The sequence below is a fragment of the Sus scrofa genome, chromosome 12, assembly GCF_000003025.6.
Source record: "Sus scrofa isolate TJ Tabasco breed Duroc chromosome 12, Sscrofa11.1, whole genome shotgun sequence".
In the NCBI taxonomy this organism is placed as follows: Eukaryota; Metazoa; Chordata; class Mammalia; order Artiodactyla; family Suidae; genus Sus; species Sus scrofa.
The window spans coordinates 22,062,022-22,075,938 of record NC_010454.4 but is presented as its reverse complement, the minus strand read 5'-3'; the positions used below and the strand labels follow the sequence as shown (position 1 = coordinate 22,075,938).

Here is a 13,917-nt window from a genome sequence, read left to right as displayed (position 1 = left end):
GCTATTTCTTGGGCCGCTCCCGCGGCATATGGAGGTTCCCAGGCTAGGGGTTGAATCGGAGCTGTAGCCACCGGCCTACGCCAGAGCCACAGCAACGCGGGATCCGAGCCGCGTCTGCAACCTACACCACAGCTCACGGCAACGCCGGATCATTAACCCACTGAGCAAGGGCAGGGACCGAACCCGCAACCTCATGGTTCCTAGTCGGATTCGTTAACCACTGCGCCACGACGGGAACTCCCTGTTTCCCCTTTTCTTTTCTTTTCTTTTCTTTTCTTTTCTTTTCTTTTCTTGTCTCTTCTTTCCTTCTTCTCTTTTCTTCTTTTTAACAGCTTTATGGAAGATATAATTCCCATACCATAAAATATAAAATTCGCCCATTAAAGTGTACCATTTGGGAGTTCCCGTTGTGGCACAGTGGAAACGAATCCGACTAGGAACCATGAGGTTGACGGTTCGATCCCTGGCCTCCCTCAGTGGGTTAAGGATCAGGCGTTGCCCTGAGCTCTGGTGCAGGCCGACAACTGTGGCCCTGATTAGACCCCTAGCCTGAGAACCTCCATATGCTGCTAGTGCCGTCCTAAAAAGCAAAAACAAAAACAAAAACAAAAACAAAAACAAAAACAAAACAGTAAAAGAAAGAAAGAAAAGCGTACAATTCGGAGTTCCTGTTGTGGCTCAGTGGTTTAACAAACCCGACTAGTATCCATGAGGATGGAGGTTTGATCCCTGGCCTTGCTCAGTGGGTTAAGACTCTGGTGTTGCTATGAGCTGTGGTGTGGGTCGAGGACACAGCTCGGATCCTGTGTTGCCGTGGCTGTGGTGTAGGCTGGCGGCTACAGCTCCCATTGGACCCCTAGCCTGGGAACCTCCATATGCTGTGGGTGCGGCCCTAAAAAGACAAAGAAAAAGTGTACAATTCACTGGTTTAGAGTTGTGCAACAGTTACCACAATCACTTTTAGAAAATTTTCATCACTCCAGAAAGAGCCCCCATACTCATCAGCAGCCACTTCCCATTTCCTTTAGATCCACGCCCCAGACCTGGTAACCACAATCTGCTTTCTGCCTTTAGAGATGTGCCTGTTTGGGACATTTCACATAAATGGAATTGTACAATATGTGGTCTTTTACAACGAGCATAATCTTTTCAAGCTTTACGCGTATTGTCATGTATTTCAGCACCTCGTTCCTTTTGATGGCAGAATAATATTCCATTGCATGGATGACCAACATTTTATTTACCCATTCATCTGTTGATGGACATTTGGGTTGCTTCTACTGTGGGGCTGTTAGGAGTGTTGGTATGAGCATCCGCATCCGGGTGCCAGTTTTTGTGTGGATTTATGTTTTAATTTCTCCTGGGTCAAAACCTAGGAGTGGAATTGCTGGATCATACAACCCTGTGTTTAACCTTTAAAGGAACTGCCGCACTGTTCTGCAAAGCAGCGGCACCGGTTTCCATTCCCACCAGCAACGTATGAGGGTTTTGCTGTCTCCATGTGCTCACACACCTGTTATTATCAGTCTTTTTTTTTTTTTTTTTTTTTTTGGTTTTTAGGGCCACACCTGTGGCATATGGAGGTTCCCAGGCTAGGGGTTTAATCGGAGCTACAGCTGCCGGCCTACACCACAGCCATAGCCCTGCCAGATCCGAGCCACATCTGCAACCTACACCACAGCTCTCGGCAACGCTGGATCCTTAATTCACTGAGCAAGGCCAGGGATTGAACCTGCAACCTCATGGTTCCCGGTCAGATTCATTTCCGCTGTGCCACAACAGGAACTCCTCTGTTATCATCAGTCTTTTTGATGATAGCCGTCTGAGTAGATGTGAAGTGATATCTCGTGGTTTTGATTGGCCAGGTTTCTTTTGCCTTTCCTGTGTGTCGTGTGTGTGTGTGTGTGTGTGTGTGTGTGTGTACATATAAACACATGCCTTTGACTTACATTGTTTATGTATATCCTCCTACACCCCAGGTGGATTTGAAGCATCGTCTTGTGGATGCTTCTCTTTCTCCACCTCTTTCTTTGCTTTGTTGCCGCCTGTCTCACTGTGTCATGGAATTTCGGGGTTCTTCTCTGTCTCTTGCTACCCAGGGTTCTATCTGTGCGTGTCTTCTGGTCCCAGCTGTTCAAACAGGGTGTGGATCTGCCTGCACACCAGTTGAGGGGGGTGCTTTTGGCCTCTCATCTTCTGCCCACCTCCCTCCCTCTGGGGACGTTGCTTCTGCAGACCGAGTGTGGGGATGGACTCTGAGACCAGTCTCCTTTGCTCCTTCATTGCTTGGGAGGAGGGGGCTTCCACCCTGGGCAGTCCCTGCCCTCCTGGCACGCTGCCCACCCCCGGCCCATCATGCTCTTAAGCACTGGAGGTGATGCCCAGGGGCCCTCAGTTCCCGTTTCCCTGTTTGTATGTAAGCACGCAGGCCTCCTCCCTGCGCCTGTGGGACAAACCCATCTGGGGTGCTCGGGCTTGGATTTGGGGGGGAAGTGGTGTAAGAGGGGCCCCCTGGTTTAGGAGTCATTTTTCTGAGAAGTGCCAATGCTTTAGGGAAGCGGCTTTTCCTCCCCCTCCCCCCTCCCATCCAGCGCACGTCTCTGCATCTTGACCTCAGGTAACCTGCTTTGAGGGAAGGAGGGCCAGCTGCCTTCCTCAGCTGCAGGAATCCTCGGGGGTGGCATGGCACGGTGGCCCCTTTCCTCTCAGGATCGTGGGTGAGAGGCCCTCCTGGGCTCTGGGCTCTGTCCCCTGTCGTCTCCCCAGCCTGGCTGTGCGGTCCTGCCACCCCCAGCAGTGTCTGGGCCCTGCTCCCAGGCTGTCTCTGCCAGCCAGGCATGGTGCCAGCTGTCTGCTCAGCCGGGTGCCACGGGAAAATCTCCGGCCGCCCAGGTTGGGGAGCTCCGCGGGGAATGCCTGCTCCTTGGTGCCCACTCACCTGCCTTTCTTCTCTCTGCAGCATCGCAGGACATGGCCCCTCCAGCCGCCTTGCCAGGGCCCGTCTAGGAGAGGCATCCTTTTCAGCATCCTTCCAACCGGCTCTGGACCTTCCCGGGAAAGTGCCAGCTCATACAACCGCTTGACCAGAGGACCAGCTCTTAGGACGTTCCCCAGCCCACCTGGCCCCCAGCCCGAGTGGGGGCTCCGGGAGGCTGCAGTTAGCCTGCGAGCCTTGGACCGAGCAGCTCCAGGACAAGAAGGGGGGGTGGGCTGACCACCCAAACCCCCTCTGGGCCCCGGCCCCATGCCCCGAGGAGAGGCGGCCTGAAGCCCGCCAGAGCCTCCTGCCAGACTGTCTGCCTGCTCTTGTGACTGTGGCTGCTTGGCATGGCCAGCAACAGCAGCTCCTGCCCAACACCCGGGGGAGGGCACCTCAATGGGTACCCGGTGCCCCCCTACGCCTTCTTCTTCCCCCCCATGCTGGGGGGGCTCTCCCCGCCGGGCGCTCTGACCACTCTCCAGCACCCGCTTCCAGTTAGCGGCTACAGCACACCGTCCCCAGCCAGTAAGTGGGGTGGCGGGCACGGCGGGAGGGGGGCCGTGGAGGGTAGTGGGCCTGAGGCTGGGCCTCTGGGCGCATCTGTTCCGCCGTGGTGAGATCTCCAGACAAGGGGGACAGTCGTTGGGGAGGCAGCATCGAGGATGAAAGGCTTGGGGCCCGTCACGGTGCTTGTGTTTGGCGTTGGGGGTGGCAGAGGGAGAGATGAAACAAGGCTGACCCGCAGGGCCCCTTATGCCCCCCTCCTGTGCTCTGCGTTGAGGGCCTTATAAATAGCTCCAAGGACCGGCCACGGAGGCCGGAGGCGGGTAAACAAACCTCTCGACATTGGGTGGAAATGGCCCCCGCTCTGCCCAGAGCCCCACCCCATCCAGGGCCTCGGAGGGAAGGGGCTTGAAGGAGTAGAAGCCCCTCCCCAGGCTCTGCCAGCTCCAGCCAGCCTAGGTGGCGCTTCCCTTTGTGGGGCGGGTGAGAGGGAGGGCCCCCAAGCAGCCTGGTGGATGGGGTGAGTGTCCCAGGACAGGGTGCTCGGCCTGGACCCCGGCTGTGGGCACCAGCCTGCTCTTGGCAGGGCCTGTGTTTTCTCGCTGCCCCAGCCCTCTGCCCCGGGGGTCGCCTGTTGGCTGGGCCGGGGTCTCTGTACCCTTCCCCGGCCGGCCGAGCCAGGTAGTGGGAGGTGGCGGCGGCTCTGGCCAGCTGGCAGAGTCCGGGCCTCGGGCCTGCCAGGCCGCTTACAGTAACTCTGGCCCCCAGGGCCCAGCTGGGCGCCAGGCCAGGGCTTAGGGGAGGAGGGAGCCGGGGCCTGGCCTGGGGCGGGAGGGGGTGGAAGCAGCAGAGGGGGCCATGGACGGCAGGCTGGCTGGTCAGCTGCTGACCTGGGAAACGTGTCCCACCTCTCCTGGCGGGCTGGCCCTGAACACCCTGCCCTGGGCACCCACCGCCCCTCCCACGGCCACTGGCAAGCTGCCTGGCCCCCGCTGCCCTGCGCGCCCGGCTGGGCTGGGTCAGTGCCCCCTTCTCAGTGTGGGGGCAGTGCCCTCTCCCTGGAGCCAGGGAGTCTCTTTGTCCCTGGGGCAGGCCCTGGCTGGGCGCCTCGCTGCCCTCACTGGCCAGCTGCCCACCGCCACCACTGCTTCCTGGGTCACCTCCTCTGGCTGCACGGCAGCCCCTCCCTCCCAGGTCCCACCAGCTGGGAGCAGGGGCTCTAAGTCTGTGCTCCTTTACGGGCCCACCGTCTATGCCCTGGGCTGGGGGGAGCAGGTGGATACTGCCTACTGGGCCTCTGTCTCCTCCCTCGGGAGGGTGGTAGTTTGACCCGGGAGTCAGGGAACCCTGCTTCCGACCGGGTGTTCGGTCTGTGCTGCGTGGTGGGGGAGGCCAGCCTCTGGGCTCAGAGCTTCGGAGGAGTGTGTGGGTGTGTCTGTGGTTCCTGGGATCTGTGTGGGGTAGTTGCTGTGTCCAGGGGCCTAGGATTAACATCCTAGCTCCTGGAGTTCCCGTTGTGGTGCAGCGGAAATGAACCCGATTGGTATCTGTGGGCATGCAGGCTTGATCCCTGGCCTTGCTCAGTGGGTTAAGGATCTGGCGTTTCCATAGGCTGTGGTGTAGGTTGCAGATGTGGCTCAGATCCTGCTGGCTGTAGGCTGTAGGCTATAGCTCCGATTCGCAACCCCTAGCCTGGGAGTTTCATATGCCCTGGGTGCGGCCCTAAAAAGCAAAAAAAAAAAAAAGGAGTAAAAAAATAATATCCCAGCTCTAGTAACCAGAGCGTCTGCTTCCTGCCAGGGTGGAATTTTTAAAGGGAGGGAGAAATCGAGGGTCCTCAACCTGTTGCCAGTGGACAACTTGCTTTCCCCCAGGTGATGGAAACAGAGCCCCAGACACTGTCCACCTGGGGCCTGGGCTCACGGAAGGTTGGTTGGGGCTGGGCCTGGCCGCTGTCCTGGGCCTGGACAAGCGAATGTTTTGCATCCTTTGAATGTTGCAAGCTTCTTCCTCTTTCTTAGAGGTGGGTGGGGAGGGTTTCCGGGTCCCCCACTTCCCACCCTGGTAACCTTCTCCCCCCAGGGTGGAGTGCCCACATTTCGGGTTAGGCAATGCCCCTTCCTGCCCCCCCCCATGTGAGCCTGTGGGTTTCCCTGCCCCTTCCTGGTAAACAATAACAGCTTCTCTTGCTACCCAGACCCCCAGCTGCTGAGCCTCCTCCCTGACCTTCCCCTTCTCTGGCACCTCGCTCCTTCTCCTGCGGGGCTGGGGAGCCCGGTGAGCCAGGCTCTCTGGGTACGAAGCCTGACAGATCGGAGATGGAGGCAGCCACTCTCCCCTGCTCTCCTCACCTGCGGGCTGGTGCACTCGTCAGCCAGTCCCTAGGAGAGGTGGACATTTGTGACCCCCATTCCTGCCAGGAGCAATTTATGCTCTGGCCCTCGGCCGCCCTTTCTCTAGGAAACCCTGCACGTGAGGCTCACTTCCCACCAACAAAGACGTTTGTGTAGCCCGCCTCCTCCACACCCGTCCATCTCTCTCCCCCCGTCAGGAGTGTACCCTTGGGTGTACCCTTCAAAGACCCAGTGGCCTGTGGAAGGACAGAACTTTCTTCCAGGTCACCATGGGGAGGGGTGGGTACATGTGTCCTGCTGTATTCTCCCAGGGAGCCAGAGTGGGAGGTCCAGAGATGGTACAAGGATCCCCCCTCCAAACCAGCCCCTGGCTGGAGTTCCCCATTGTGGCTCAGAGAGTTAAGAATCCGACCAGGAATATCCATGAGGATTCCCCTTGTGGCTCAGAACCCGACTGGTATCCATGAGGATGTGGGTTCGATCCCTGGCCTCGCTCAGTCGGTTAAAGATCCGGCGTTGCCGTAGCTGTGGTGTAGGCCGGCAGCTACAGCTCCAGTTCAGTCCCTAGCCTGGGAGCTTACATATGCTGCAGGTGCGGCCTTAAAAATACAAAGAAACAAACCCAAAACAGCCCCCTGCCCCTGGGGCTTCGGGCTCTGAGGACTGGTATTTACTGTGGAGGGTTGGGATTCTGAGCACCTTGCGTGTGTGGTGGGGCGCAAGGTTATGCGTATTGTGGGAGGGAGGTCAGGCTGGGGGTGTGTCCTGGGGGGTGGGAGGTCAAGGTCGGGTGTGTGTTGGGAAGAAGGTCAGTGGCTTCTGTGTATTGGGTGAGAGGGTCAGAGTGTGTTTGAGGAGCATCAGCTCTAGGGCTGGGGAGGGGTGTCAGTTTGTTTGCGGGTGGGAGGGGGTGGTGACTTAGGGCATAGGGTGTGTAAGGGGAGGGGTCTGTGATGGTGTGTTAGGGAGGGAAGGGTCTCTCCTTCTTATCCTGGCTAACTTAAGCTGGAAAGGAAACGAACTTGCCTTTTCTGTTGCTCGCCCTGGGAATTCCACAGGCTGGGGGGTGCTGTGGAGCAGGCAGTGTAGCCTGCATTCTGGCTTACTCACTTGCTACGTGCCATAACCTCTCTGAGCGTGTTTCCTCCTCTGTGAAGCAGGGAGCTGACCAGAACCTCCCTCAGAGGGCTGAGATGAGGCAAGTTCCCCAACGTAATGCTCCGAGCTTGTCGCCTCGCGTGTGATCGTGGCTGTCTCATTGGGTTACAACCCCATGTCTCATACCCTGGGTTACAACACTGCAAAGGGACCCAGGCTTTTTCTAGGTGGGGGCTGGAGTGTGGAGCGCCTGTGTGTCTGGGAATTTATCTCTGTTTTAGTTTTTTTTTTTTTTTTTTTTTGGCTGTGCCTATGGCACATGGAAGTTCCCAAGCCAGGGATCGAACCCTTGCCACAGCAGCGACCCAGGCCGCCGCACTGACAATGCCGTATCCTTAACCTGCGGCGCCACAAGAGAACTTCAGTTTTACAAATCGTAGTCCTTGGAGAGGGACATTATCCCCATTTGCACGGGAAGCAGTCGTGCTGGTGGTTAGGTGCTGAGCTAAGTGACCTTAAAGCTGGGCTGTTTGCTACCATCTAGAGAGGCAGCTGCAGGCCGGTAGTGTGTGTGGGGGGGTCCTCCTGGGTGCGAGGAACCTTGCAGGTGATCAGTGCCGTTGAAACCACCTCTCTCACGGTTGGAGCCCCGCTTCTGCCTCAGGACCTTCCGCCTTTACCCGGTAGGGGGCGTAGCGAAGCCTCCCCCCCCTCCCGCAGCCACGCCCCCTCTTCTGTTTTTGATCCTGGAGGCAGGAGGGAAAGAGCGATAAGAGGCCTGGGCCAGATCTCCATCCTGTCCTGGAAGCGGCGGATACAATCTGTTCACACCCATCCCCGCCCCCGAATCAGCCCAGTGCAGCCCTGGGAGTTTGCAGAGCTCAGCGGGCACCCTCCCCCCATCTCCAGACAGACACTGGAGGAATGTAGGAACAGCGCGTAAAAGCCACAGTCCTTATTCTTATTTTGTTTCCATTTGTGGAGTGGGGGCAGAGAAATTGGAAGCAATCAGTAGATGAGCTGGGGATGGGAGCCCCCGAAGGGCGAGGTCCGGACTTTTCTTTTCCATCCACGCATTTAGGCTGTGTGTGCCTAGAAACTCAGGAATGGCTGTAGGGTCTGGGGGAGCCTGGAGAGGCAGGAGGGGGTGTTCCCCTCTCCGCTTCCCCTCCTCAGCCACTTCCTCCCCTTTTCAGTTTGTACCCTCTCTCCCAGCCTCCTGCCCACTCTGTCCCTGGACAATAGGAGGGACAGCCTAGGGCGGGGAGGGACTGCCAGCAGTGCCTTTCCTGGGGTCCCAAATGCAGAGTCAGCCAAAAGACTGTAGGATGAAAATGGGGCCCCTTCCCTCACTTTTTATCTGGAAGCCTTGGTGGTGCACAGGCCCCTTCAGGGCAGGATCCCAGCATGGCTGGGGGAGGGGACTCAGGAAGGAAGCCTGTCCTCATAGGCTGGCCAAGACCTGAGACATTGTGTCTGCCCCATGCCAAGGGCCCTGCGCCCGTGGGGCTGTGCCAGGGCAGGCCCTGACTACCCTTTGAGGGGTAGCGCCTGTGGAAAGAGGAAGTGTTTCCCTTTTCCAGATCACTTTGGGGCGGTGCCCACAATGCCTTCCTCCTCTTCTCCCCTGGGGAAGTTGGGGCACAGCCTGTGGAGCTGGGTCTCCCGGGCCCTAAGCCCTGGCCAGGTCAGAAATGGAGGTCCTGGTGTTCCCGTCATGGCTGAGTGGAAACAAATATGACTAGCATCCATGAGGACACAGGTTCAATCCCTGGCCTCGCTCGGTGGGGTTAAAGAGCCAGCATTGCCGTGAATTGTGGTGTAGGTCGCAGATGCGACTTGAATCTGGTGTTGCTGTGGCGGTGGCATAGGCCAGCAGCTATAGCTCCAATTGGACCCCTAGCCTGGGAACCTCCATATGTGATTGGGGAGGGTGTGATCCTAAAAAGACCAAAAAAAAAAAAAAAAAAAAAAAAGGAAGAAAAGAAAAAATAGAAACTGAGGTCCTCCCCTCCCCATTTTGACTTCTGAGTTGCTGGGAACCTCACCCAGCACATGGACCAAGGCCCCCTTGGCAGAAGTCTTTGTAGTGGTTTTTTGGTTTTTTTTTTTTTTTTTTTTTTTCCTTTTGACGGCTGCGCAGGCAGCACATGGAAGTTCCCAAGCTATGGGTCGAATTGAAGCTGCAGCTGCTGGCTTACATCACAGCCACAACTTGCAGCAACACGGAATCCTTAACCCACTGAGCGAAGCCAGGTATCAAACCCTCATCCTCATGGATACTAGCTGGGTTCTTAACCTGCTGAGCCACAACAGGAACTCCTGGCAGAAGAAGTCTTAAAGGACAGCTCTTCCTGTGCAGCCTTGGGCAGGTCTCTCGACCCCTTTCAGTTTGTTTCCTCCTCTTTAAAGCAAGACTCCTAATCTGTCCCTGGTTAGGCGAGTTGCTGCGAAGTCACAGTGACCTGCTTGCTGGTGAGGACCTGGGCGAGCTTCAAGTACCCCGCTAGAGCGACGATGACGAGGGGCGGGTGCAGCCGGGCATTGTCTTGGGGGTGGCCACCCCGTACTGGGACCCGATGTCCATCTGGCTCTGGGCCTCGTGGTTTCCTGTTTGTTATATCCCCTCCAGATGGGCTGTGGGCAGGAGGGAGCCTGGCCTGGTACAAGTGGGGGCCACTTCAGTTCAGCCCACACCTGCTGAGGGCCTGTGAAGCACACAGCCCTGGAGGAGTTGTGGGGGATGTGGCAGAGAGAGAAGGATGGGCTCCCAGGCAGGCCTCGTGGTCCTCCTCACCCCCTACTCCCTGCCACCCGCCCCCCAGCCCACCAGAGCCTTCCTTCCCCCCTTTTTTCCCACTGCCCCAGGACCCTGTGTTCTGCTCTGACCTGCCCCGTGACCTTGCTCATGCCCAGAACAGGCATCTCACCGCGACTGCTCCCCTTCTCCAGCTCTGGAAATCCTCGCCATCCTTCAAGGAACATCTTGAATACCGCCTCTTCCCAGAAACCTTCACAGATGTTCGGCCTTCTTTGCTTGCTCACCCGCCCTCCTTCAAATGCCTGCGGGTCCTTATTTTTACTCTTATAACACTCTCTACCATGAAGTGACTTCTCTCCCCGTAGTACCTGCTGTGAGCTGAAATCTTTGCGAAGATCACTGGGTCTTTGATGTCAGGGACTGTCTCAGATCCCTTAGTACCTTGAAGCGAAGCTGCGAACCCAAAGCCCAGCATAGAACCGGTGCCAGAGTGGCATCATTTGGGAGGAAAGCTGTCAAGGGCAGTGGAAGCAGTCTGCCTGGCGTCTGCGCCCTGGATCCCTGGGTTCCATCTGCAGCCCAGACCTCCGACTCTGGAGCCCCACAACCCCCGGTCCACCAGCCCAGTAGACGTTTCTACGTCATGGTCTCTGGAACTTTGCTGGAACACAAGCCTCACACCGCAGTCCTCCTTGCCCTCTCCTTTCCCCCTCCTCTCCCGCACTGACCACCTTCCTCACAGCCAGGTTCCTAGGCTGTGCTACCTTGTGTGCTGCCTGGACGGGTGCAGCAGCTTCTAATTGGTCCCTCTTGCCCTGCTACAATTCAGTCTTCGCACAGTTAAATCTGATTTATAACACTAAACCAGACCTGGCCTCTCCGCTACTTGGAACCTTTCTGTGGTTTCTCGCGGCATGTGAAATGAGAGTCTTATTGAGGCCAGCAAGCCCACCTGCTCTGGCCTCAGTTCACCCCTCCGGCCTGAGCGTGTACTCCTTTTCCTCTTGAATTTTTTGTGCAATCTACCCTAGTCCTCTGTCAGTTCCTTGAATGAACTTACCAACTTCAGTAACCCCAGGACCCTTGCACAGGCTCTTTCTTTTACTGGGACTCTGCTCCTTCCTACTCTTGGCCTGACTTGACCTCTACATGACTACTCTTTCTTTAGGTCTCTGCTTTGACCCTCCAACCTAAGTCAGGTACCTACATTAATTCTTCTTCAAAGTATTATGTGCTTACCTGGGTCATAATACCAGTGATCTCAGTTTGCAATTATTTATACATATATGCAATGATAAACATAAATAGGTATATTTGTGTTTATTTGCTAAATGGCTCTTGCACCATAAGATCCGGAAGGGGAGGCTCACCAGGGTATCTACATGGGAGGCTTCGAAAATAGTTTTCCTTGAATCAGCCTGGCATGGTAGGGAATATGGGCTTTGAAGGCAGAAAGTTCAAATACTTTTATTAGCAGTATGATCTTAGACAACCCACCTAGCTTTGCTGAGACTTTAGTTTCTTTATTTGTAAAATAGGAATTCGATCCATTTATCTCTCAGAGTTGTTATAAAGGTTAAATGACAACATATATTAGGAACCTGGCTTCTAGAAGAACATCCTTGGGAAGCATACCAATTTCTACCCTGTTTAGAAGGAGGGAGCCGGCACTGAAGGGTCAGAGGGAGTAATAAGACAGCCTCTTTTCCTGGAGCATCCCTCCCTTCCCTGACGTACCAAACCTAGGCCTTTCTTCCAGAGAAACAGGCATCCTGCGGGCTTCCGGGAGGAAGCGGTCAGCTGGCAGGCACCAGCCTCTCCTTTTCTCTCTCCCGGGCTGGACGGTGCGGTGGGGGACTGCCCCCATGCTGGCTCCGCCGATGGGAGACACCCTGGGCGGGGCTTTGCTCCAAGGAAGCTGGCAGCGCATGAGGGGGAGAGCCCCCTCTGCACGCATTTGTGCCAATGCGCCCGAGCTGCCGCGTCGGTTCCGGCGGGCGGGCGGCGGGAGTCACACATGATGTCACAGACAATGACACAAGCCGGGTGTCTCATTCCGACAAGGCGCCCGAGCTGCACAATGTCACACCCGGGACAGCCGGCACGCCGCGTTCGTGGCGCTAACACTGGGCCACACGCACGCTGGCCCTTAGCCTCATGCGGCCGCTCTCCGCGTCTATGGGGGAGCGGGTCCGACCGGGCAGGGGTCCGGCGGGCGAGCCCCGCGGGCGGGCGGGCGAGCGAGTGATGTCACGGGCAGCGGTGGGTGGGTCACCCGGAGGTGAGGCGCCGCCAGGCGAGTTCAGAGAGAGTTCAGCCGCATTGCATTAGGCAAATGAGGCCGGGGCTGGGTGGGGGGTGTGTTAGGGAAGGACACCGGGACCACCCCCCGCCTCCCGCCCACCATCTCCCCCGCCGTGGCATCGCGGGGCCGGGGACTGACCAAACCACGGGGGAGGCTGGGAGCCGGAACTGGGATGGGGGAGACGCCCGCCCCTCTTCCGTCCTGGCGCAGCCCCCTCCTCTCCCAGTACCCAGCCTCCGTCTGTACTCCGCGCACTCCTCCTCTGGAGCCTTTTCCCCCTTCCCTTCCCTCTCCTCCCCCTTCCCGGGCTCCCCCCACTCGCCTTCCGCGACCGGCCTCTGCCTCTCTGTTCCTGGCTTGGTGTCCGCGGCAGCTGGACCCGCCGCGAAAGGGTTAAGGCAGGGGCGGTGCCTGGACGGGACGGGGCGGAGGAAAGGGGGTGGGACCGCAGGGGAGGGGGCGCGCAGGCCCGGGTGGGGGGGCCGGGGCGCGCACCGCCGGAGATCGAGCGCCGGGCGGCCGCCCCCGGCCTGGCGGAGGCGGAGGCGGAGCCGCGCGGTCCCCACCCCTCCCCCGGAATCCTCGCCCGGGAGAAGCCCGGGAGCCCCGGCGGGGAGGAGGAAGTGCTCGGCGACCCCCCGCCCTGCGCGGATCCCGCCCCCGGCCGGCGCACTCGGGGAGCCGCGGGACGCTGCCTCGGACACCATGAGATTCGCGACGGGAGCCCCCTCGAGGTGAAGCCGCTGAGTTCCCGGGCCTGGGCCGGGCGTTCCCGTGGGCAGCCGAGGGGTCCCGCCGCCTCCGCTACACACAACTTCCCCGCTTTTCACCTGGGACTCGCCGAGCGGCCGGCCGACTTGGACGCGGGACTTTGGGCAGAGGGCGGCCCCCGGCCAGGGCCGCCAGTCGGGGCGGGGGGACGTGCCCCTCGCCCCCAACAGCTCTCGGATGGCGCCGCCGGCTGAGTGAGGGAGGCCGGCGCGCAGGACGTCCCCGCCCGGACCTCTTGTCTTCGCGGGGAAGATGTACGAGAGTGTGGACGTGGGGGGGCTCACCCCCACCCCCAGTCCCTTCCTGGTGGTGGATTTTTATAACCAGAACCGGGCCTGTTTGCTCCCGGAGAAGGGGCTCCCCGCCCCCGGCCCCTACTCCACCCCGCTCCGGACTCCGCTTTGGAATGGCTCAAACCACTGTAGGTACCGGCCTCCCCTTCCTATTGTGGGAGCAGGGGGTGGAGGTGGGCTGCGGGGCTTTCGCTCCTACCAGGGGGTGCGGACCTGGAGGCGTGGTGGTGGTGGTGGTGGGTCTTGTCTCTTCCCCTCACTTTCCCTGGTCTCTCTTGCCGAAAGTCTCGGGTGCCCTTGTTGGACAATTGAATTCCCCCGAGTAACCCTGGGCACGCTCTTTCTGTTGTATTCGGGCCGAGGAACTTTGGGGGTTCCTCCTTTCAGGAAACATTTGTTCATCTCTCCTTCCACTTCTTGTAGGGGAAGTGCAGCCCCTGGCCGCCAGTTCACATCTTCTTGCCTGGAATCCCATCGCTCGGTAGCTGAGTGGTCCTTTCTCCCCCCACCTTGGAGGGTGGGGTAAAGGTCCTATCTATGGGCTTGTCTGCTTCGAGGAGGAGGGGCCTCCTCCCCAGATCCCACCCCTGCCAAAGCCTGGGGGAGAGCCCCTCCTGGGCGACAGCTGCTGCCCCCCAGTCCTTGCCCTTGTGTCGTTAGAGTGGGTGTCGGGGGAGCGCTCAGTGTCTTGGGTGTTGGCAGTGGGGTGTGGCAGGAAGGGGCCCCTCCATCAGATACCCATCGGCCCTCCTAGCCCACCCTTACGCCTTGGGGAAGGGCATCTGTCCAGGGGTCCTGGCCCTAGACCCTTGGCTGGCACCTCTGAGGCGTCTGTCCCAGGAGCGGAGGGG

The 13,917-nt window shown here is 58.6% G+C and overlaps 1 protein-coding gene across 3 annotated transcripts in view; it reads left to right on the top strand.

Annotated features, from left to right (window-relative positions):
* Nucleotides 1–13,917, top strand: part of RARA (retinoic acid receptor alpha) — a 38,311-nt gene that overhangs the window by 9,821 nt on the left and 14,573 nt on the right. The window contains exons 1-2 of one of the 3 annotated variants that reach the window (XM_021067021.1): nucleotides 2,627–2,717; nucleotides 2,960–3,505. In XM_021067021.1, coding sequence (XP_020922680.1) covers nucleotides 3,328–3,505 — 178 coding nt within the window. In that variant the 5' untranslated portion in view covers nucleotides 2,627–2,717; nucleotides 2,960–3,327. Of the gene's footprint in view, nucleotides 1–2,626; nucleotides 2,718–2,959; nucleotides 3,506–12,494; nucleotides 13,195–13,917 lie in introns of those variants that run through there. The other 2 variants (XM_003131474.6, XM_003131473.4) reach the window with 2 other exon arrangements.